The sequence below is a fragment of the Micromesistius poutassou genome (assembly GCF_964030765.1).
Source record: "Micromesistius poutassou genome assembly, chromosome: 3".
Lineage (NCBI taxonomy): Eukaryota > Metazoa > Chordata > Actinopteri > Gadiformes > Gadidae > Micromesistius > Micromesistius poutassou.
The window spans coordinates 12,828,191-12,854,333 of record NC_140273.1 but is presented as its reverse complement, the minus strand read 5'-3'; the positions used below and the strand labels follow the sequence as shown (position 1 = coordinate 12,854,333).

The following is a 26,143-nucleotide window of genomic DNA, read 5'->3' as shown; positions in this document are numbered from 1 at the left end:
AGTCTTGCTCTGTCGGCATATGGCCGTTGGCGCACGTTGTGAAACAAGACGATGACTCAGTTAGAGTCATGCTAGCATTGAACTTGGTTTGTCTTGGTTTGGAGCGGTGTTGAAACACCCGTGGTTCTTAAGCCTGGCGACTACTACTTCTACAAAGGCTGGAATTTTCCAAGGGGGATGATCAGATTCCAGTTTGTTGTCCAAAATGTTTGGGACTCGCGGTTGGCCCTGGCTGTGCTGTATTCTGTTGCAATCTCGATAGCTTTTTTTTTGTTTGTTTTGTTTCTCAGTTTTTCATTTGTCTGTGGTCACTGTGGTTTCTGGAGAAACCTTTCTTTTGAGAGGTGTTTGAGCCTCATTGGCATGAGGATCACCGACTGTATCTGGGGTTCGAGGAGGAGAAGGAGCAAAGCTTGTCCCTTGTGGAGACCCGTAGCTGAGCTAAAGGTGTGAGCGTAGGCCGTCTGCCCTCCGGCGGTGGAGCTAGTGGTGTTGGTGTAGGCTGACTGCCTTCCTGTAGGGGAGCTAGTGGTGTTAGCATAGGCTGTCAGCCTTCACGTGGAGAATCTTGGAGAAGCCAGGTCTCTTCTTCAGGGCCTGAAAAGAAGCAGGGTGGACGTAAGGAAAGTTCTAGCCTTGTGTTTCCAAACTTAATTATTATACAAAGTGAAAACATTTTTATGAAATATTCCATCATTGCTATATTTAGATATTTCATTATTGCAATTATAAACTATATTTAAAGTCTAGCATATCAAGTTAGACAAACTACATAAGGAAATGAACTTCATTGCACTGCCCCTGTATGTATGGATATCAATCAACCACTTATCAACACAACAATTATTTATGGCTTCCATGCTTTGAAGCTTAACTAAATGCTGAATGACTCTGAGTAACGATCTTAAACTGCTATCTCCAGTGCGAGGGGGTAGGGCTGTGAAGTGACCTGCAGCTTGTTCACCATCTCGTCAAACAGCTTCCTGGCCTCGGGGCTGTTGGGATCTTCAAAGTAGTCTTCGATGCCGATCTGGACCACGATGGACTTAAGGTTACGACACACGCCTACATGACAACACAAGAGAGCGATGTTGTGGGAAGAAAACCGAGGAATGTGAAGATTTCATCAAACACGATGACTATTCATGATAAGTCATATTTAGGGTTTCCCACAGCACTTTACAGCTTAGGCTGCAAGTTTGGTTTGGAATATTTAAGTTAAAATTGAAAAAATTCTTTAACTGTTCTTGTTTCAGTGGTTATTTTGACAATATTGAGTAGCACTTTTCTTTTAAACATTATATACAAGAGTAGTAGTAGTAGTATTGCTACTCACTGTTGAAATGCAGCAGGGCCTTGGGCGTGACAGGCGTGGAGGTCAGGACCAGCATCTCCAGGCCCTTCAGGCCCTCTCTGCAGACCTCGGCAGCCACCTCCTGGTTGATCTCACTGACGTGGTCCAGCTCCAGCACCTGCAGACGCATGCAGTTCCTGGCTGGTGGGGGAGAGGGCCGTGGGAGGAGAATACGTGGGTGGAGAGATAGTGAAAGTAAAGAGTGAAAGTGAAACCCAAACGAATATCAAGATTTGATCTATCTTGATATTATGGTCAAAGGTGTTATAGCAATAGTTGTTGTGAGTAGCTGTTACAAATTCAATGCAAGACATTAAGACGGTATCATATCTGGCATAAACAGTCGATCAATTACCTTTGCTTGTCTCTGACTTGAGAAGAGAAATGAAATAGCGATATGTTTTGCATTGAATTTATTGGATAGTCAAGGGTTTCCTGTGAACTGACTAGACCTGTCTGTGTAAAATAAAACACAAATGTGTGAAGAATGAATGCGAACCACATACGAGACAATGGTTTCATAATGGTCCCTTTGAATATCAAAAGCTGAAGGATGAATAACAGATTATGACAATACATTAATTATCAACAGAGAAGTGTAAAAGTGTGAAACTAAATGTGAGGGATGTCAACACATTCTACTGCATAAACAGATAGAGCTGCCATTAATTAGCTTCCACTTCGATAACGTCTCTGATAATGTTGACATTTTGCCGTTAAAGGACAATTCCGGTATTTAGCACATTGAGCCCCCTTTCTGGTTTGTCTAGGATGAAATAGAGTGGTTGACACCGAAATTTTGACTATTGGTCCTGTCTTGGGTATTTGGCTCATTTCAAATCGCCCCCTGGCCTGCTTCAGAATGGCTGGCTACAGTAGCCAGCCATTCTGAAGCAGGCAAGGGCGATTTGAAATGAGCCAAATGCTAAATACCGGAATTGTCCTTGAAGGGTAGGCAATTTATATGACAACAATCATAAATCAACTGTTAAATAAAATATAAAAATCAAGCATCTGTGGTGCAGGCCTGTAATAAGCCCGTCCAAATATTAAATTCGGCCCAAAGGAAATTATTTGATGCTTTACCTGTCTACCTGTCTTCCTGTCTACCTACTTAGACAGGCTACCTGCACGTATTTTGCCAGTGCACTCAGTCTTCCACAAGGCTAGGCTGACCTGTTTTGGGCTTTGGCTTTGAAGTGAGGCCTGAAGTGAGTTTTCTTTGATCCCCCTTCCCTAGAAATGATGAGGATGTGATCGAGCAGTGATGACACGTACCTAGAGAGGCCAGGCCCTGGATGCCACAGCCGGCCCCACCCACTCCCAGAGCCCGGAGGTGAGGCCAGCACCGTCCTATGGTCTGAAGACATCTGTTGCTGAAGCGAGCCGGCTGTTGGCTGGGAGACAACGCAGGTTGTGTATTATGTACTGGAGTAGTATAACTAGGGACCGTTTACCAAGTACAGTTCACTTAGTGTGGTGACACATGGGTTTGATCCCTAATGTCCGCAGCCTACATGTGGGCATCCTTGAGCAAGATGCCCAAACCTGTATCTGAATTCACAAGGTTCAGAAATAAATGACTAAATCCTGTGTCTGAATTCACTGCTTTGCTTCAATGCTTTGCTAAATGGTTGCTAAAAAAATAAATGACACAATAGTAGTATTAGCAACCAGCAATGGAAATAACATTGTTATGATTGTTACAATGACAGTTGGGTGGATAATTTGGTTGGACCTGAGATATGTTAAACAAAATAGTTGATTCATTAGTCACACCTGCGCCTCCCGCCCCCACACATACTTCATCATCAAAGGTATTTGTTTCAGTTGAATCCACATGAAATATCAAAGGCAACCCCACGCTGCCACATTCTGTGCTCCTTCTCTCACCATGGGTGTAGTGGCGCCACCTGCAGGGAGATGATGTCTCTGCAGCCGGCTCCCAGAGCCCAGATCACCTCCTGACCCACCGGGTCGGTGGCACTCCTGGCAGGAAGGAAGGTGAGGGTTTAAACACCCCATCCATACAAGGGATGCTTCACAAGAGCTTTATGCAGGTGGTTATCTTCTGTACTGAACTGCTCAGCACTCAACCTTTCTAAAATATTTGTTTTAAATTGTGTGAGAGTTAAATGGATCCATGGGCCGCAGAAGGCCGGGGTAAGTTACCGTGAATGTATGCCCTGTGTATTCATGACAGTAGCGTCTTCTCCTGGAATGAGCTAAAGGAACGATGCTCACTTCATGACAGAATAAAACAAAGAATTGAACCCTTGGAGAGTTTGAGGTCTTCATAAGACCTCACTGATGGGGGCACAGTCTACTGTGGGTCCAACAACTAGTGATATTATGTGATATGGGATGTAGTACAATGTAGTCTGCTCCAATGTAATGCATTCATGTCTATTTATACAATGTAATTTAATATAATGCAGTGCAATGCAATGAAAATATATGTAACATACAGGGTTTCCCACAGCACTTAACAGCTTAGGCGGCCGCCTAAGCTGCACACGCCTTGCCACCTTAACTACGTTGTCGTAAAAAAATAATATTTATATTCATAGATAAATCATATATAAAATATATAAAATATTTATAAAGTTGCTAAAATTCTTTAACTGTTCTTGTTTCAGTTGTTATTTTGACAATGTTGAGTAGCATTTTTCTTTTATATATTTGTAAAGTTCAAATTGCACAAATTCTTTAACTGTTCTTGTTTCAGTTGTTTTTTTGACAATGTTGTTTAGCAGCCCCCCCTGGTCTGACGGCAAACCCCACCACCTTAACTGACACATTTTCTACAGGAAACCCTGTAATATAATGTAAGCCATCCAATGCAGTGTAATAGCATCAGCTCAATCAGGGTGGGGACAGCACCATGACCATGAGTAGGACTACCTGTAGGTCACAGCCTGCAGGGCTCTGCAGTAGCAGCTGGCCAGCCAAAGGGAGCGATCGGTCAGCAGGTTGGGGCAGTGAGACACCTTCAGAATCAGCAGGTTGCTGCCTGTGGCCTTCAGCAGGGCCTCCAGGCCGTCCTCCAGACTGCCTCTGATCGGGGGAAACAGAGAGAGCATGCATGGGCACACACCAGAGTTATGACACACAACCGCCGCCACACAAACACGTACACACGCAAGGAATCACCCGCACATGCAACCGCACACACACACACACACACACACACACACACACACACACATACACGCATGCACACAAGGAAGAACCCACACACACACACACACACACACGTACACACACACACACACACACGCAAGGAATCACCCACACACGTAAACACACACACGCACTCAAGGGATCATCCACACCCAACCGCACACGCACGCACACATATACGCACGCACACAAGGAATAACACACACACAAACACGCACACAACCCACCCGCAACATCAACACGTACACAAACATGCAAGGAATAACACACAGATGTGCAGGCGCATACACAAACACCTGTTCAGTCACCAATGCATTATATGTATGAATTATTTATACATGCATATTGAATGTTTACATACATACATATTTAATAATATTACATTTGCATCTCAGGAAAATGTACACTTACATAATCACAATCAGCCTCACAATCAGAGCCAACCAAGACAAACCCCCCTGAACATTCACACAGCTCAGACCAGACCGGTCCAGGTCTAGGGCATCCGGTCCTACCGTGTGCTTTTCAGGTACTCCTCCTTGGTCTCCTTCTTGCCCCTGGGTCTGGGCTTGAGGTTCTGCAGGATCAGAGAGTGGGTCTGTGTGCACCACTGAGACAGGGTGCCTAGGAACTGATGGGGAGACACACACAAAGTCCAAATCACACAAGACCTAGTATCCACACTATAGATACTGCTTACTATCTCTTCCATGAAGATTGTATCTGTATGCATTTATTGTATTATCCTATGTTGTTGTGGTGATTGATGGGGTGACTGAATCATTTCTTTAATGTGGTTTCGTTGTATGTGTGACACGTGGACTGCACGACGACTATTTGAGTACAGTGTCAATTGAGAATCACCATGAGTCAACCGATTGTTCTTTATATACCATAAAACACAATGAAATTCACCATCCCTAAAAACCTCCATAAAATAAATTGCCGATGACGAGGAAAGCGACTGAGGGAGAACCAGGATGCTGTCGTGGAATGAGAGCGGTGCCTCCGTGTCTGGGCCTTGAGGCGGGCCCCTCACCTTGGAAGAGATGCGGGTGTTCTCCAGCAGCACGCGGGTCCACACCGCCGGGTGGCGCGCCACAAACCTCCAGTCGCGGCATACCTCGGCCGCCTGCAGCAGGGTCTTGGTGTCCAGGTAGGTGAAGATGCAGAAGAGGGCCGCGCGCATCTTCAGGATCTCCGGGCTGATCACCTCGTTGGACTTGCCGGGGCTCCTCTCGTGGCGGCACGGCCGGTTGTAGCCGCCTTCCGATCGCCCTGCGTGTGCGACCGGGTGGAGGGGGGGGGGAAAGATGTGTTCATCTGACTTGTTTTAATACCCTAACACCCATTATGTGATTGACACCACTGCTGATTATAAACTGCTGATTGGTTCATTGATTGTTGTCAACATCGCCTGGAAGACCGATTTTACAATAATTAGTTCAGTAATTTGTTTTTGTGAAAATGTTAAATGTGCATGTGTGTGTTACATTATGTAATATATCGGCTGTATTCGAGTACCAAATACTATAGGGAATCTATAAACCTTGTTTGTACACAGGGATATTCTAACCCAGCAATTCACTCTTTTGTTACCTTCAACATATATATAGCATTTCTGAATATATATAGCCAATGTGTATTCCCAAATCAAGACAACAAAGCCTACAGTCTATTATTATGTAAGGGCTGGACTTATTCTTCATTGGGCGAGATCCAAAATGAATCATGAAACAATTTCCATTTCCGAAAAAGGCCGTAGAGATCAATAAAGTGGCTGTGCAAATCTGTGCATCCTGTGACACACACTGCCAAATCATTCATGGATACAGCATGCAGCCAGGCTGTGTTCAACCGCCGTAGTGAAAGTGTCGGATTTGTAGTTTGACACCATCTGACAAAGGCTGGCAAGCACCAGCAGCAATATGGACGATCGCGTCACAGCACCAGAATAGCAGCACACATCTGCGAGGGCCATCTATTGGAATGTACAGGACTTACTGACAACAGTACAAGTGAGAACACATTTGTTGTTGACTCGAGCTGTCCTGGCATTAGCGGCAAGTGGTTGCTAAGCAAAAACACTGTTAGGAGATAGAGACCGAGATACAGCAGGGTGCTATCAAATGTTGACTGCAAAACACAAAGCATGATATGGGAGGAAGAATTGGACAGTCTGTGCCTGTCTGTGAAATGTCTCTTGTCTCTCAGAAAACCATTGCTCTCGGAACATGGCATGCGTTTTGCTTGAAGCATCCGAGAGGCGTAAGTGGTTGTGCGATGCAGATGGTTATACCGAATTAAAATGCAATAAAGAAACTCAATGATAAATTCTTTATAAAAATGAAGCAAAAAAATACCACTTTCTTCATTGTTGTTAAAATATTGCAATAACAGTAAAGTGCTTTAAGCACCAAATCATTCAGTCATCACATAAAAATAAATGTCTTCACTAGACCTACATGCACTGTGAAAACGATAACTTGAAATTGCTAGTCTTAAAAGGATTTTTAAATTGAGTTAACATAAAACTACAAGTTTCACTGTAAACTGTTTATTTGAGCTGTTTCAACTAACTTCCAAACGTTTCTGGTTAAAAGTTGATCTCACTCCATAAACTGAGTTGGAAAAATAAACAAATACAAATTGAATCCTATGGTTCCAACTTCCCATGCGTTAGCGCCCGGAGGTGGTGGAATGGTGGTTGATTTCATGCATGTAATTATTTCTCTCCTCCCCTGTCCCTCTTAAAGTGCTTGGGCCCGGTTTTGCTGAGGGACAGGAGGTCCGGAGACTGGTGGGCGAGAGGAGTGGTAGTGTGTATGAGTGTTGGTTGGAGATAGCTGGTGGTGGTTGAGTTTTTGTTGTTTTTGGTTGTTTCTACTTGTTTTGGATTGATTGGTTATTGATTGATTTATTTTGATTGTTTCTTTGGTACAGAATCCCATCTAGGTGGGCTTCTGTTTTAAGGGGGGGGATGTGACGACCCAGGTGGGTCTTTGACCCCGCCCCTGCTGTTTGTATGCCTGTGTTGCTCTCCCTACTAATTAGGAGATTGTCGGCAGGTGTGGGTTGGACCGGGACCGCAGTATATAGAGCCTGCCCAGACAACAGACCTGGCTTCTCCCTCCTCCGGGCATTTGATTTCCTTTGTTCCTTTGTTTGTAACACATGGACTGATCTTCGCATGACCTTTTTGGTTACTTTTATTTATACTGACTTGCACCACATTTCTTATTATATTTATTTCAAAATAAATTCTTTATTGTTGTTGAAACAGCGTGGTCCCCCCAGTTTATGTTGCATGCATAGAGCCAGCATGTCACATATGGGATCCTATGAATCCTATCCCTAATCCCTATGGCATCCTAAGTTTTAAAGCTGTTTATTACCCTCATGGTGAAAAATAAACATGAAAAATTGTGTAATTGTTAATAGGATTTCCTTTGTAAGAAAAACTCAAAACTGATGTTTTTACACATGAATGATTCCATATAATATTGACTTGGAATTCTTAGTGTGTACAACTAGATTTCTGAAAATGTCATTGTTATGAAAGACAAGTTATTAGGACCAAAAAAACTTAGTTGTCTCAACTTTGAAATTAGCTGGTACAACTATAAGAATTAAGTTGGCACAACTGTGTGATATTTTCTTCAAAACGTAGAAGTTTGAGTTGACATGAAAACCCCAAAATCCTGTGCAGACATGAAATTTCAAGTTGAATTTACTTTTTATTTTTTACAGTGTGTCTCCAGTAGACCTGAAGGTCTCCAGTAGATCTGAAGCTCTCCAGTAAACCTGAATGTCTACAGTAGACCTGAGTGTCTCCACTAGACCTGAATCCCTCCAGTATACCTGGATGTCTCCATTAGACCTGCATGTCTCCAGTAGACCTGCATGTGTCCATCAGTGATGGGTCGTTTGCGACCGAATCCATTCGAAGGAACGACTCTTTAACAAGAACGAACAGAACTGATTCCATGATTCACTTTGTTAGTCCCTCTCGTTCATTCTTTCAGTCTCAAACAGAGTAGACTAGTCGCTGTGTTCGCTGTTAAGTTAGCAGGGTGGTAAAGAGGGACTGAGACGAGAGCCAGCCACTCGTATGCTGTTGTCTGTTGAGTCTAGGACGCTCTCGTCAAATTTTAGCCAATGAGAGACAGGAATGCATAGCACGTTGTAAGGGTCGCAGCTGACTGAGGCCATGCTGAGGTTATGCTGACGTCAGTTGCATGCAGGATTTCGTTCGTAGCTTGCTAGCTCCATCTATTGGTTTGGACTCTTCTCGTTCATTCCTCTACTGTTGTTCTCGTTCACTCTGTCACTCGTTCTTGGCTTGTAGGCTGTAGCCCAGAGTGATTATGGCTCTGCTGTAGCCTAGTATGCTAAATTGGGACTTGAAACCTTTTCATCAATATAATATTTCTGCCAAGCTTTTAAACATGTTTGTCGGCATATTGGGTCTTTATTTCTTTATTTAGTAGCCCTTGCTGAGAGTGAAAAAAAAAAATAATAATTAAGACAATAAATAAGCTGATTTAGCTGTAGTCTACTCTCCTATTTACCTTCAATACATGTCAACTTAATGTCAAGGTGAATATACACATTAGCCACTGTTGTTGTGTTTTCTATAAGTACACATAATCATGAAGTTGCAGCAATGTTTTTGCCTTGAACTACTGTGTGTGTTGCTGACTGTTTGTACAATTGTTTGAGAACGAGCTGCTGAGAAGGAGCTGCTGAGAATTGTGCATTCCATGATTCACTACTAAAGTTGTACCAGAAATGCGACTGAACGAAAGAACAAACAAACAATTCTGAACTATTCTTCTTGGCGAACTGACCGACGCAAACTGAATCAAGGAATCATGAAATCCATCTTTAGTCTCCATTAGACCTGCATGTCTCCAGTAGACCTGAATGTCTCCTAGACCTGAATCCCTCCACTAGACCTGCATGTCTCCACTAGACCTGAATCCCTCCACTAGACCTGCATGTCTCCACTAGACCTGAATCCCTCCAGTAGACCTGCATGTCTCCACTAGACCTGAATCCCTCCAATAGACCTGCATGTCTCCACTAGACCTGAATCCCTCCAATAGACCTGCATGTCTCCAGTAGACCTGCACGTCTCCAGTAGACCTGCATGTCTCCACGCCAGTGGTCCCTCACCTGAGCTGTGGCGGTAGCGTCGGTGGTGAGGGTGGGGGGCGGCCGACTGCTGCACCTCGGCCACGGCCCGGCCGCGGTCCTGCTCCCACGTCTCCTCTGACTCTGTGGTCCTGGAGCCCACGTCCGACACGTCCCCCTCCTCGCCCTCCGTGCTGTTGCGGTACGGCCGCCGCTGCCAGTTCTGGATGGCCTGCTTACGAAGACCCCAGCTCCTTGAGCCAACCCCTCCTCCACCACCACCACCTCCTCCTCCACCTCCTCCACCTCCTCCACCACCACCACCACCGCCACCAGGGGATCGCTCGTAGCCGCCCTCCCCCATGCGACACTGGACGTGGTAGTACTGGGACTCAGGACACTCATCCATGGGGTGCATCTCCACACTGTCACTGTCGTAGCCCCCCGAGCCCTGGGACACGGACTTCACCCGGCCCGACACCCTGAGCAGGAGGAGGGGGAGGAGGTGTGTGTGTGTGTGTGTGGGGGGGGGGGGGGGTAACAGAAACCGCCAAGGATGATGGACATGTTTTTAAAGCCATTGATTCCAAACAAAATGTGCACACAGGTAGCATTACCTTTTAACAATATAGCCTATAATTTACAGATCAGAACATGACACTGCACACCTGGATGCAAAGTTGTGTTTCACTTTGGGACTTCCTGACGCATTTGATTTGTTTCAAAGCACTGCATTTGTTTCAATAATGTCTGTGTAACCAATATATGGATTTTGTATTGATAAATGGAACACATGATACGCAGTAATTACGCATACATGAGCCCTGGTTCATGTATTGTTTTCCCCTGAAGAAACATAACCGTATCCCATTTTGTATGATTCAACTTTTGATCAAAATGTTTCAGAGTTATAAATAATTATTGAAGTCAATGTGAAATCTCAGATAGCAGCCGTGTGAGGGGAAGCAGTTGAGGAGAAAAAAACACAATCTTCTTCACAGCTTTGGAAGTGTGAAGAGCAAGCACTAAACTTTCCTCCTATGGTATCAGCTGAACAGACGGGGTAATACCTCAGTGTACGGGATAATACAACTAATTTAAAAACATGGAAAACAATCCTAATTTACCAAACAAATACTGTCCAAGATCTATTCAACTAATAAATACTATCATTATGTTACTGATGATACTACATGATATCAGTCCACAGAAGACTGAAGACACATTTCACTAGAACGAAAATGCTTTTTCACTACAAATGGGACACATCTTTTGACCAGATATTCACTTCAAAAAGGTAGAACGTGGTTTCTTATTAATTTATCTCTGCCACAGCATAAGTGGCAGTTACAAAACAGGTGGAAAGTCTTATACTTCTTCTTCCACGACTTTTATTTGCACCTCTAAATTTAACTCACCACAGACACTTTTGTGACCTCAACTCATTACAGAGGACATTGAGGAAAGACCTCTCATACCTCTACCTTTATGCATTTTAAAAGACATCAAAAGCAAAAGCAAAATATATATATATATATATATATATATGTTTCTTCCTGTTAACGATGCACGATTACATAATCCAGACTTAATCCATCTATCACATCATTGACCTTTTGACTGAGGTTTGAAATACATGTGTTCATAACAAGAACACTCCATGATGCATATCCATAAGAAACATTTATGGCAACGTTTATGAGTGCTAGACCAACACGGCCATGACCCAGGCCAAGATGGAACAGCAAGGTAGTTATTATGGGATGTGTGGGTCGATAGGCATGTGTAGTAGTGCAGGCACTTGTCCAACACAGCCCTTGTCCCATTAGGGGGAGTAAGCTGCATTTCTAATGTGCGGAAACTGGGTTATTACAGGGAGTTAAAGTATAATGGGTCTGGGGTATGGAAAATGGGGGAAGGATATTCTTGAGCAAGATATTAGCAAATGTCCTAAGTTGGTAGAGATTTCAGGGCAACAAAACAGCATATATTTTAGAAGATGATTTTTGATTATTAATTCAATCGTCAAATACAAATAATCTAGACCATGTTATTTAACTAAATTCATGGCTACTGACCACATCTTCATTTATCCTACTTTTTACATACATTTTACACAATTCTGGGTCCAAGTTGGTTCCACTAATGCTCCATTTCAAAACCAAGGAATTATCAGCATTAGATCAATCTGTAAGCTAGCTGTTGAATTCATTCCAATCATTAGAGATCAATAAGCAGCATTTTGCAGAGGGGCTTGGGAGTACATAAAAATAAAAACACCAGAACTGTTTCTGTTCGCAGACTGAGAATGGTTGGTCACTGGCATGTAGTATCACTGAATCCATATTCTGTTGCACAAATAATAATGATAGTTATTAATAATAATAATCTAGCAGAGGCACGGCAGTACATCCACATGAGGCTGTGGAGAGAACATGAGCACTTTGGCATGTGTATGCATCCAACGGTTAAACCAGTCCGAGGACTAATGAAGTGACAGAGAGCTGAAGGGCAAGACGCTAAGGCATAATCGATTAAGCCCACAACGTGTGGACTGAGAGGAATCAACATCATGGACATGTTGTATCTGGGCAGGCCAGGGGACACAGACACCCGTTCTGACCGGATGGAGCTCATCAAAACGGGCCTAGGGAGAAGTGCTTCTCTTTGGCCTTCAACACCCTTCTGCCTTTTGGATGTGAGTCACTGCACTCTGACACACGGTCCACTCAGCGGCCTTGGACTCTGGAAGAAGACGAACTGACGCCTCGGGATATTAACACAGATACCAAACATGAACACACACACACCAGTGTGGAGTGTTTCTGAGTTGAAAATATATATATTATGAAGAATCTAGTCAAACATTTAAAGAACAGAGTTTGAATAAGTTGAACAACTTAAAAAAAACATGTGTAGGAATGGAGCATGGGCAAGTTGAAAGCCTCTCAAAATTGATTAGGATGGAGTATGTTCTTAAGTTGAAAACCTTGAAAACATTATCAGGGTGTATATGTTCCTTAGCTGAAAACCTTGAAAAACAATTCTAAGAACGAAGCATGGCTTGATGGGAAAGCATCTCCAAAATATGTTAGGATGCTGAGTGAGGATGATACACACAAATAGACCTGGGATATACTGCAGGAGGGAGAGAGGGTACGTGGGCTGTGTCTTACCCGGTGCTGGGTGACGAGCGTCTGTCTGATACCTGGTACATGCCTCTGGTGCTCCCGGACATGCTGGAGTTCCTCTGAAAACACAGCCAAGACCCAGCGCACGCGTTAGTCAGACGGGACTGCACAGACGCAATCATCATAGCCGTGTGGTTAAAGGATTAACGGATTGTATCATGTATTGACACTATGTTATCTTAATGGGATCTCTTTTTCATTCAAGATTATTCTATTCATTGATGTTTTTACAAATTTGTGATGTAGTTTGTGTCTTATGTTAGCCTGGAAATCCAGACCCACATCTAGAAAGCTGTAGGGTCTGGCAACGAGTAATGAAAATGGCCCAACTCGAGGGGCGGCATCAAGCATGCGTTTGAAAATATCACTGCACGCAATTGGATAACACTACGACCAATCAGAAGATTACAAGGACTGACGTATCCAGACCAGCGGAGCAAACCAATACATAAGACTTGCCGTATACGATTGGTAAAACAGCAACGCTTTTGGCCCGCTTATATCAGATACACCGATGTGATTGTTTAATGTGCTGGGAGAGGGGCATCGGGGAGGGATTATATTGCTTGTTCCCAGAGTGACTTGCTGAGCAAATTCAAATTGTGCTCTCGCGAGAACTCTGGATTTCCAGGGTAGTCTTATGTGTGGACCCCAGGACAACCAGTTGACAGCGTTTTCACCTGATGGGGATCCTTTGGTAAACCAATAGGATAGGATAGGATAGGATAGGATTAACTTTATTAATCCCCAATGGGAAAACTGGTTTGCCACCATGGTCTGTATACAACATAGAACATATAGTACAACACAGTACAACACAGGGATACCAATATAGTACCAATATAGAACAAGGAACAAGCATGGTCACAGAGGGAGTATGGTCCACTACCATAGTAAAATAATAGAAGGTTAAAAGTCAATTAAAAATAGGGAATAAACATAACAATATTAGGAAGTGCAAATGAGCAATGTGCAAGATTGTAGCATATTGCCACCACCGGTCAACAGCATCAATAAATATAAATACAGCAGAATTACAACAATCAAATCAGTAGTCCTGATTAAAAAGCCTAGCTGCTGCAGGAACAAAAGACCTCCTAAATCTCTCTGTTGAACATCTGGGTAACAGGAGACGTAATAATAATAATAATAAATTAATCTTAATATCAGAGAATTTTGAGAGTGAAAGAGTCTCTCTTTCACTGTAACATCCGACAACAAGATATCTGACAATTAAACATCAATAGTCAACGACATTCAGAGTCAGATAACAGTAATGAGATTGTACAACAATTAAACGCAAACGGAATAATACTTTGTATTGTTTCCTGTCACAAACAGAGATGCAAGAACGATTGGTTTCTATTAGGACTGTGATCTCAAAGCTTCCTTTCCTACTTAACCAGCAGACACCCTCTTGTACTACACCTAAAAGCTGAACCCTCATCTTCTTCCACCTTTTACCCATTGAAATACACCGTCTTCCAGGACAATGCTATCTCCCAGTAGGGGCCTCCCATGGGAAGAATGGATGCACTCTCTATTGCATCTGAGACACTCTGGATAAAAGCGTCCATGACCAAATGGCCCAAATCATTTAACGTGATTATATCATCTCAATTTCTTCTTTTTTGAAATGTGTCTCCATGGGAATGGAGTTGCCACTGAGGAGAAGAGTGAGAAGGTTCAGGTCTTTAAAATGTTCCACTTTCAGGTAGCGAGCCCGTCTGCTGTGCGCTACGCTTGCTGGCGCGGTCGAATGTGAGCCAATGAGCAGTTTTGATGGCTTTGCACAATTAAAAAGCACTAAATGAAAAGTGGTTCAGGGTACATCTTTTGTATCCATTCATTTTCAAATAAATAATGATATTCCCTATAATATCTATATTATAATATTATAATATTCCACGTAATTATTCAGAAGATAATTATTGATAATATATTGATAATTATATGAGTTAAAAGTAGAGGTTTCAGCATGCATTTCCTGTATGCAGCATGCATATTCTTGATCTAGCAAATTAGGACTCAGTACTTAAGAGTGCCTGTTTCTCTTATTCATTCATTTTGAGGTGAAGTATTTATGTAAATGTTATCAATGTTCATACAAGGCAGCAGCTTTACCACTTCAAATCAATGGCTTTAAATGAAACCGGCACAGTCGCCTGATAAACCTGATTTGTTCACTTCATGAACTAATCAGATGCAATGACCTAAACCTCAGCCGAGGGCCGAAACAATTACCAATTAGTAGGCACAGTAGACAAGCTGTCTACAAGTCTATTATGGCCTGTCCTTGAATGTACTACAGGGTCCTAAATCAATACAATCAATGCATTATTTAACAGACACAGCTACTACTACTAGAAACATTTGAAAGCTTGGCGACAAAACAACTCGTCCAATCTGCCAAATACTACAAAAACTATTTTTTTCCTGTTGTCTGCGATACTCCGTCAACCTTTGTGTTTAACGCTTGACAGGCTTGAATGTGAACAAATCACAATTGGCATATCAGCACGAATCGTAGTGGCATCCATTGGGACCCATTGTGTTAAACACAGAACAGACCCTAAAACCCAATTGTCTGCCGTGGACACGGACCAAGAGCGGACCTGAAACCCACTGACTTTCTCCGAACAGAACTAACGTGATATTAAGGCTAGCAGGTAGAGTAGAGTGCACTATGGCCGATTTAGTTAATCTAGAGATAACGTACATGACTACAGCCCTACAACAGACATTGGGGATCGAACCCAGTACCTTTCAGCTTGATTTGTCCCAAGCCATGAACTCTATAGTACACTATTTAGGCAAAAAGTACAGGTGGATTAGGAACACTAGTTATCCCCCCAGAAATCAATCAGGGTGATATGTATTTGTCGCATAAACAAGCCACACTGTGATTCCTGCACCATGTGCAGGAAAATCAGATGACAACAAAAACCGTTATGCATCATGGGATATAATGTGAGAAAATGTAGCCAGCTGTTCACTTCTTTTATGGTGCAGCAGCGCATTACACAGGGAACCAAATTTGCAGAACAAATGGCAGTACGCCCTAATAGGTACACTATACGGGGCGCAGGAGAGGAGAGCCGAGATCGAACAGCGAGGGTTTAAATTTTCTTCTTCTTAAAACTGACCTGCCGTCCGTTGCCCTTTGACCCCTGGAAGCTGCAGCGGCCCAGGCTGCCGTTGGGCGTGCTGCCGCAGCTGCTGATGATCTGCAGCTGCTTCTCAGCACGGTCGGCGCGGTCCAGCAGCTCCTCGATGAACTGCTGCAGGCGTACCTTGGCGTTAGCCTCGCGCGCCGCCGTCTCCTGCAGGAACTGGTCGATCTGGGCCACCTCCCTGCAGGGGGCAGAAGGACGTCTCTTACGCTGGGGGAATAAAATGGTGTGTTGTTGTTGATGTTCTTTTTTTTCCCTCCATTGTGGTATGCTGCGTGTTGTTTGTGGTGATTGTTAAGGGACTGGTGCATTTTGGGCAACCTCCCTGAAAGTGTAGGAGTTGGAAGAAAATGGAAGCTTTGTTTTATGGTTAGGAACAAACACTGCATTGTTACAAAACAAGGACATGTATATATCCATCTATCCATCTATCTATCTAACCAGATATCTGTCTGTCTGCTTAGTTTATTTAATCTGCTGATGGTATCTGTGAGCTGTTTCGTGGACATTTGTGGTGTAAAACAAATGCTTGAAAGATACTAAGTTGGAGACTTAAATATAGTCGTAAATTAGGTGACTGAATAATTTCAGTCACCTAGTTTTCGAATAATTCTTAAGGAGATTGTACTGTACAGAATAAGAAAAGGGTTAGCCTCTGCATTCTGCAGAAGTACACGAGTCAGTGTGCTTCGCTGTGATTCCAAAATAACATGTTTTGCTATGTTGGTTCACGGTCTGATAATAACTGCGCTCCTTAAAACTCATAAACAAGGCATGAAAATAAACACAACTCAACCAGCTTGAAACGTTCAGGGCAAACATTGTAATAGCAGTAGTACAGATAAGAGACCACATGCACCAACAATAACAATATACAAACAATCTCAAATAACATAGACTTCAAACGACCACGGAAATCCCTCCCAATACATCAACTTTAAACAAGCTCGCACTTTATATAAAACATAATCATGTTCCCCCTACAAATCAAACCCACTGCCAAAACCCTCTGCATCTCTCCAATCTCTTTATAGTCCTCAACTACACCCTCAACCCAACTTCTTCCAAAGAAAGGACATTCTACTATCCTCTGGAGGAGGGAGGACCCCCTCTCCCACCCCCAAGTCTGTTTGTAGATGCTGCCTGTAAACAGAGGCCCGGCCGCCACGCTCCTTCCTGTAGCTCGCTGTGCTCAGGAAGGCTTAACAAGGGGATCTGCCGCTACGCCTCATCCCCACCGGACCAGACGAGGAGGGAGGGACTCTTGAAGGAAGGCTCGCCAGACGTCCGTCTAGACCCGACTTTCTACGGGGTCAGTCACAGAAACTGGGACACCAGAGCCGCCACTCATATTTTAAGTGGCTCCGTTTCCAACAATGTAATCTGATAGTATATTCTTGTTGTGAATATAAGATGGGGATTCACATTGAGTAGAATCGTTTGTCCGAACTATATTTGGATGCCGGCGGGCATAATTGCTGCCTATTAAAGGAGCCATTTCTTATGCAAGCTGCGCTTCAAGGTATAAGAGAATGGCCAAACTTAACGGATTTAAATAATTTTCCCCTTGCCTAAATATACAACTAAATGTGGAAATCTTTTTTTCTTGCCCACAAGAATGGGTTGTCAGGCGAACAGCAAACAGAGGCTTTAAGATAGAGACTTTCACTGTTGTATGAACATCTTCTGAGTGTGTCGTGGTTTGGTCCAAGAGACACACTGCAATTTTCTTTCCTGTCCCAAGATGAAAGAGTTGAAGAACCCCTCCCTTACACATTTAGAAAAATGACAGTAGAAACCGTAGAGGGCTGAGAATATAGGGAGGGAATCCGATTTTCTCTTTGACATAACAATAAGAGACAGGAAAGGGGAAGCTCAAATCAGGGAGCTCAAAGCAACACACTGAAAACAGTGTCAAGGATGGGCTTCACCGCTGATAAACACACATTGGCAGCTCTATGCACACAGCAGCACGGAAGAGGTGGGAGATAAATGCTTGAAGGATTTCACATTTCAACACTTCAGAGACACACACACACACACACACACGAGGATCAGGAAACCAACACATTCCCCTGGAGATAAATGTGTGCTATTTTCCAGTGAAGGTGTGGGTACAAATCTAGCGGAGGAAGTATGGCGGTAGTTCCTCAATGGGGCGTCCTGTCCCAACACAGCGTTCCAGATGGGTGAAGGAGAGGCTGACCCCGTAGACAAGGAAGAGCTATAGTGCAGAGCAAAGGAGTCAACGCTACAGCAATGAAGTGACATGTTCAACAATTTGTATATCATGAAGACTATTAGGCATTCAACATTTCACCCAAATTGCATAATTGGGTTAAACACAGATATTACAAGTTAATTCAAAGAACTATTGCTGTTGCTGCATTCATCACCCTCAATAGCGAGTATTAACACCATAACTTACCTAAAGTATGTAAATATTTTAACAACTAGCTTGAAAGAAAAACAATACATATGGTTGCTTTGTAGTTTGAACCTCCAAATAAATCAACAGATTTTTGGTCCATTTCTCCTATTGGAAATAAAATGATTGCCTGTCAAGATCGCCCTTTCGAGCCATGCAAATGCCTCGCAGCCCAAAAAACATGAAGTATTTAATTAAAATGGGGAAAAAAATAAAACATAACCAAGTTTGACGTCACCTGGGTGGCCACGACGGACAGCTGGTATTTCCCAGTTCTCTGCCTGGCGAGATGAATGACCCCTGACCTTCTGAAGAGCTGTCTTTAAATGTTAATCAACCTCCCTCGACGACATCCCCTCAGTCGCCATCGTTACCTCCATTCATTCAAAAATTATTCCTCATTAATATTCATGAGCTCACAAGGTTGATAGCAGCGTCTACCACAAACAGTTGTTTGGTGCGTTTTAAACACACAAAGCAGTCCCTGTTCTGACCAAACTGCATCAGTAAGGCCACTGGGAACTATATTGTTCAACAACGATAAGTAAACAAGGGCCAGATAGTCGGTGACTATGGCGTCTGATCCCCCGCTGAAAGGCATTGGGTTCGATCACATCAATGTTGTCCCTCGATAAGACGCCGACCTCCCACCCACGCCTTAATGTTGTGTATCTGTATTCATTGTGCGTCGTTTTGGATAGGAGCGTCTGCTAAATGACAATGGGGTGCGTAGTAAAATACTCTCGGCTACGCCCAGGCTGCAGCATGAAGCTGGAGTGATGGCTCACCAACTGAAAGATGAAAGAGAGATAAGAGAGTCGAGAGAGGACAAAGCAACCATTGGGACCACAACGGAGGACAAAGAGCACAGCGAGGACACGCAGAGTTGTTGAACACAATATGGACGCCAGACAGAAAACAACCCTGTCACTTATTCATCACCCTCCATTTAAAAATATGTGTACTGCCCAGGGTGTTTTTAGGCAGAGACTATAGAAAGTATTACATCATATTCAAAGCTTTTTATCTCACTCAAAGGATCAGCAAATAACCTCTGTATGCATATTTAGGGAACCAGGGGCAGCTAGGCTTGTGCTGTTCTCAGACAAAAGTCTTGTTAAATTGTGGTTGTAATTACTGTAAACATACAACCGTACATTTCTATTAATTTAGTCATTGCTGCTGTCTCCATTCATAGAAGCTGCAGAAGTTCTTGGAATGGATAAATAAATTATACATACTAAATAATGTCTAATGGATTCAGTAAACATACCAAAAGAAATGCATGGTGTTAATGACAGCCATCTTTTCATGTTTTGGCGGCCTCATTTTGATTAGCTAATGCTTTCTCTTTGAAGAGGGGAACGTCGTTCAGCATAATATCCAAAGAGGGGCAGAAATCTGGCCTCCCTGTGCGGGTTGGCTGCAGCTCCACGCCGCACTCTGAATTAAATACAGAGAAAAGCAGAAAGGTGACATCTCCTTTATTTGTGTGGAATATGCCATTTTATTGGTTCCCCCACTTCCTTTCAACAGTACTTGGTAAAGAAGTAAATTATGATTAACCACACCGGTACGCCCACTCACCGTGAAATAAAACAATATCTCTCTAGTGGTGCACATTGTTATTCCAAATCAAAACGTCACTCCTATACCCCTGCCACCGAGCAATGTTTGCATATGACTTATATGATAAACATTGATGATGAATATCATGTTTAGATTATTCTTGTGTGAATTCCACCTTAAGGCTTGCAGCATTATCGTCACCGAGTCCAGCTGGCTACCGTACTGACGTAAATCTCTCCAGTATTTCTCCTCAAGGACGGTTTATGCTCATGCCTCGCAGTGAGAGGTGAATAGGCGGTTGTGAAATCATCGTTGGCCCTCTGGTTTAGTTTGTACAGATGTATACAAGTGTTGATTTTATTTAGCATGCATCTTATTTCAGTATATATGTATGCATAAAATATAGAAAGAAAGAAAATCAATAAAAATATTTTCTGTAGTTTTCCCTTAGGGATTAACAATGTTAACTTCCTCACCCATGTATTTTTAATAACCACTATATAACGGTTCATAATAATAATAAGCTATATAGACCTAGAGTCCTTCCTTGTAACTTAACTAACATAATGGCCTCTTTTCAAACCTCCCATCTCTTCTGAGCAAAACTGTAGACGTATAATAATCCAAAGAGACAAATGGGAGGTGCGGTTTGTGGTTGGACACGAGAGTACAGTAGTCCTGTGTCAGTGGCTTCCCTGTTCTTCCTCTGACTGTTCAGAACTGCTGTTTAGTAATTCCTGCTGCGCACACAGAGTGAAACCTACTGTCGCTGACGCTCTTTTTCCATTGCCCTGAGACGCTGTGTGTGCTTCACACTGTGAAAGAAGTCACTGTTTAACAGCCAGATACTCAGCTGGCAATGGGAGCAAGAGAAGGGCAGAGTCATGGAAAGGAGTGAGAGAGAGAGAGTGAGAGAGAGACACAGACAGAGAGAAATAGAGATACAAGGACTTGGTTCTTGGTATTGCAAAATCACATTGCTTGAAAGGTCATTCTTTGAAGTGTTCTTTCAGGTGTTGGGTACAGAAGGAACAATACCAGTTAGAGATATGACAATGCAGTGTTGGATTGTGTTGTAAGATGCTTATCCTGCATTCAAAACGCAACGTTGTGTGTTTTTTTTGTCATATTGTTTTTCCTACTTATTGTCTATCTTGAAACTAGAGAATTTGAATGATGCAAAAGATAGGATCTTCTGGGAGAAATGTCCCCAGTTACCCATTGGACCCACCGCATTTATATTAGCACACTGTATGCATTATGAGAAAGCATAATGATGGCTTAATGAATAGCCTGGGCATTCGCAGTGAATAGCAACTTAATTAATGTTAAGAACGTTCACCCAAACACAAACACCCAATTACCACCGCACGGTTTAATCAGTTTACTATGTCAGTTAGGGGGTTAGAATGGGATTAAGACACCCAGGGGGGCCTGTCGTATGATGTTAGCCTTGTTGAGCCATGCTCAACCTCAGTCGGCAAATAATGTAATAATAAAATGTACAATGGTTTTACAAAAACATCCCTAACAGACAAAAACTTTCTGATTATTACACAGAAGAATCACATCCAGCTGTTATGCAGATTCAGAAGTCTGTTTCTGAAGTAATTCTGTCTCTTCAACAGAACCCTTTCCCTACTTACTGCTATACTACTACTATTCACAAATATCAATCTACTGATCATTTACTTTTTATTACTGCTCTGTCTCCATCTCTCCTCATCAAACCAATGAGTCAATCAAATGAAACGGGTCCTTTGGAGGAAACAAAAACTGTGACATCAGTTGCAAACCAAAATGAATGTATCAAACTGTATCAAGCAGCACAGCTGTCGTCGTGGTGACCATAGAGACATGACAGGTGGCTATCAACAGTCAGCCCAGATGTTGAGGGCCTGCGTTCCTTGAAGCATGATGAACACGACAGGCTCCAGATGACACTACTACTACTGTACCACAGTAGAGGTATAGATACACACAGGAAGACATACAGCAGAGATACAGACACAGGTAGAGATTCAGAGATAGAGATAAAGTTGAGATAGAGCAGGGGAGATAGACAGATACAGTAGAGATACAAACACAGGTAGAGATAGATTACAGACACAGGTAGATATACACCGTCTGGTAGAGATACAGTAGCGATACACACAAACACAGGTAGAGATACAATAGAGATAGACACATGTAGAGATACAGTAGAAATACACACACAGGTACAGATACAATAGAGATACAGACACAGGTAGAGATACAGTAGAGATACACACACACACACACACACACACACACACACACACAATGGTAGAGATACAGTATAAATACATACAAAGGCAGATAAAGACACAGGTAGATACAGTAGAAATACACACAGAGGTAAAGATGCACACACACACACACACACACACACACACAGGTAGAGATAGACACACAGGTAGAGATAGAAAGAGGTAGATTTACAAACACAGGTACAAATACAGTAGAGATACACACACAGGCTACCAAGCAGATAACCAGCACGTTAACAGAGAGAGAGAGCAGACTAGGAACGGAGTGGAAGTTGAAGATTCAATTGTACTTGACATCACAGCATTAGGACCACTATGAAATAAAATGTATGTGTTTTAATCTATTTCAAAGGTTATCTATGGAGAGAGGGAGTTGGCAGCCACTGCCTGGAGGGCATGAATAGGACCCACTCCATGACGTATAAGGCCCAGGGTCAAGAGTGTTAACACAACATGCACACAGCGGCTCTGGTGTGGGAGGGAAAACTAGAACACACGTTGAACATGCTAACTCCTCGAAACGCCCTCGTTAGGTCCAACCCCATGACCTGGCTATGAGCAATGTGGAAACTAAGACAGTGGTGACCATGTTTGTAAGGAATCACTTAAATCATATCCAACAGCAAAGACAATAACAATCCCATGTCATAATGGATGTCTAGGTCAACTGGTAGAACAGCATTAAAACTGTATTAAAACTTTAGGTTCCTGACTCAAGCTCCAAGCTAAGAATGAATACACTTACGGAAAAGTAAAACCCTTTGAAGGAAACTACCAACTGCCATCCAAGCAGATAGTATTTCATTATCCCAGATAGGAAATTTGGGGGTTCAAAGCAGAAACTACAGGACCGTAGCAGCATTAAAGAGATACAAAAGTGATCACAAGTATCAAGTACCATTTCATTTATTCATATAGAACCAAAGAGATTTATTTTAAGAGATCTTCTTAAACAACACAGACCGTACAGCAGCAGCAGCAGCAGCAGCAGCATACAATAAAACACAACCCCCATGCACTGAGACTTACTGCTGTTTGTGGTTCAGCTCCTCCTCCTTACTGACCAGGTCCTGCTTGAGGTTGGCCAGCATCTCCACGGAGACGTCCACCTGGCGGGAGAGCTCCGAGGCCTTGTCCTCCAGGTCTATCTTCTCCTGGCTCAGCTGCTGGCTCTCGTGCTTGGCCCGCTCCAGCTCGGAGCTCTTCCTCTCCAGCTCCGCCTGCAGCCGGCCCACGCGCGCCGCTATCTTCTGCTCCACCTACCGAAGACCGAGAGGAGGAGGAAGAAGAAGAAGAAGCAGAAGAGAGAGAGGCCGGGTCATTTTCAGATTGGAAAAATATAAATAAGTCTTTGCTTTTCTGTAGAATTGTGGAAAACAAATTATTAATCATTTCCATCATTGCCACAGGGATCATAAGTAAGCCCTTTACTGATCCCAGACATCGGTGTTCTTGTTATCATGTGTCATCATGTGTTACTGTATCTTCTGATTCACCTATGTTGTTTTTTAATTTTGTTTGTTTTTAATGTTTGTAACTTTGTTTATGCATGCATTTTATTTCTGTAATTTTTGGTTGCCTTTTGAATATGTGGCAGGGGATAACAGATGTAAACTAGCCTCTTAGGCTAACTCTGGCTCACTTACAGTTTGACTGTTGATTAGTGTGCCATGTCCCTGAAATAAACCAAGAAATAAATCTGGCAGGAGTACCTCCTCAGACAGCTTCTCCAGCCTCTCGTCCAGGTCCAGCCGCTCGAACGCCCGCGCCTTCAGCCTGGCCAGGCCCTCCTCGTAGGCCGCCTCCACTGCACTGGCCGCCACGTTGGCCGCCACCGCCACTGCCGTGCCAGGGTTTCCATGGGAACCCTGGTCCGCGGACGTCATGGCCTTCTTGACGAAGATGTCCCCCAGGGGGAACTCCAGGTTGGGTATGTAGCGGGCGGCGGCGTTGGAGTTGCCGGGCACCAGGCCCAGCTCGTCCGGACAGGGGAGCTCCCGGAACGGCCGCTCCTTGAAGCCCGAGGCCCGCAGGTCGAAGGGGTCGTTGTTGTTGGTGGGCGTGAGCAGGGCGCCCTCGGCCACCAGCGGCAGCAGGGCGGCCGCGTCGCACACACTGTTGGACTTGGAGAGGACGTAGAGGGTCTCGTACGTGTGGTTGTACTCCAGGTGGGCACGCAGCGACGACAGGCTCCGGAAGCGCTTGTGCTCTCCGCAGCGAGGACAGCGGTAGGGCAGGTCCAGCGAGGCCATGCCGTGCGTGGTCGGGAGGAGGGTGGGGGGGGAGCAGTACCTCTCACACGGCCCAGAGACAGCGCCTGTACGAGGGCACCATGTGGGAGCACCAGACAGATCCTCTCATGGTGAACTGATGGTGGCGGGGGCTACGGTGAGCTGGCGGCTGCGGTCGGCTGGTTGGCGCCCGGGGTCCTCCAGGAAGGGTCTAGAGCATGGTCAGGCATTTTGCAGACATTGTGGATGCACTCCTCTGTGACGCCAGTTTATTGGGTTTCCGTTGTCTTTTGATTTGGCAAGCAAGGGCCCTGAAAGTACACAGAGGGAATTTGTTGTTATGGTTTGAAAGAGCCTCATGCTTGGACAGGCCTACAGACTTTACAATGATATCCAAACTCAAGATACTACATGATTTACAATATGCAGGTGATGTTCCCTTTGCAATAAGTTGTTTTTGCAACAAAAAAAACATTTGGCACTACTACCTACTTAACACTTAAAACCCACCGCAGAGATGAGGAGAGAAGAGAAGAGAAAGCATGAGCGCTTTGAAATCCCCATGGCATTGTCATCGATCCTCAATGGCTCAGCAAAGAGCCATAATTTAACTTTTATTTAGTCTACATATAGCCTATTATATTTATAACATATTTAAATGTGTGTAATGTTGGACTTTATTTATTTATGAACATACACATAGAACATACATAAACCCTGATACCATGACGGTCCTAAGAAATGCAAGTGGCACTGTGTGAGATTAAGCCTGTTCTACTGCTAGAAATCAAATAAACCAAGGGGAAGAACTGAGACAAGAATTTAAAGACAACCATAACAAGGATGCTTGACTAAGTGAAAAGGGCATATAAAATAATCCACAAAGCCCCAAGAAAAACACATTAAAACTATACTAACAAAAAACGAAAGGAAAGTACTTCGGTCAAAAAACAATGAACTCAAATGGCCAGCAAGGGTTTCGTAAGAGCACCTGGTATCTAATAAAATGAAATAAACACAGTTTCAGACTCGCTGCTCAACTGAGATGCCGAAACCAAAACATTGCCAAACCCATTTGTAGGATCCACTCCATATTCTGTCGATGCTGACCCCTTGGGTGACGGTCAACAAGTTAATCATGGATTAGACGTCATGATTTGTGAAATCCATAGCAATTTGTGTTCTAACCATGTAAACATAAAGAGGCCCAGAGCTAGAACGCTATTCTACACCACAGTGCTGTGTTTTAAAGATGAATAGATGTACCTAAATAAGACAGATGCTGAATATGAATTATATTTATTGTTGTATTTACGTAACAAATGACTACCATATATAAATACCAAATATGTATACCAGAATTGACCATCATTTCTATGTTTGACATTAAACTGAGAACTGCTCCTACTCAGTAGCCATATAGGATAAAAAACACCATAGATATATTATTTTTAATGTGACCTTCTGGGGCTGTACTCTGTCATGAAAAGTGCTGCCAGCCATAACTGCTTTAAATAAACTATCCAGAAATACTTTCAAGTGTTTTATGTTGCTTTATCTTGTCCTTACCAATTTTGTGTGTTTTTT

At 43.3% G+C, this 26,143-nt stretch overlaps 1 protein-coding gene across 1 annotated transcript; it reads right to left on the bottom strand.

The window, feature by feature from the left end:
- Positions 1-534: 534 nt before the first annotated feature.
- On the bottom strand, positions 535-24,577 carry fbxo41 (F-box protein 41; the record flags this gene model as incomplete). The annotated part of the gene is made up of 14 exons (XM_084465960.1): positions 535-597; positions 950-1,065; positions 1,337-1,495; positions 2,633-2,751; positions 3,248-3,343; positions 4,259-4,411; positions 5,053-5,168; positions 5,577-5,815; positions 9,716-9,959; positions 9,990-10,155; positions 12,850-12,923; positions 16,011-16,218; positions 23,355-23,584; positions 24,038-24,577. The coding sequence occupies 14 exons, from the start codon at positions 24,575-24,577 to the stop codon at positions 535-537; spliced, it is 2,523 nt and encodes an 840-aa protein (XP_084322086.1).
- Positions 24,578-26,143: the final 1,566 nt, after the last annotated feature.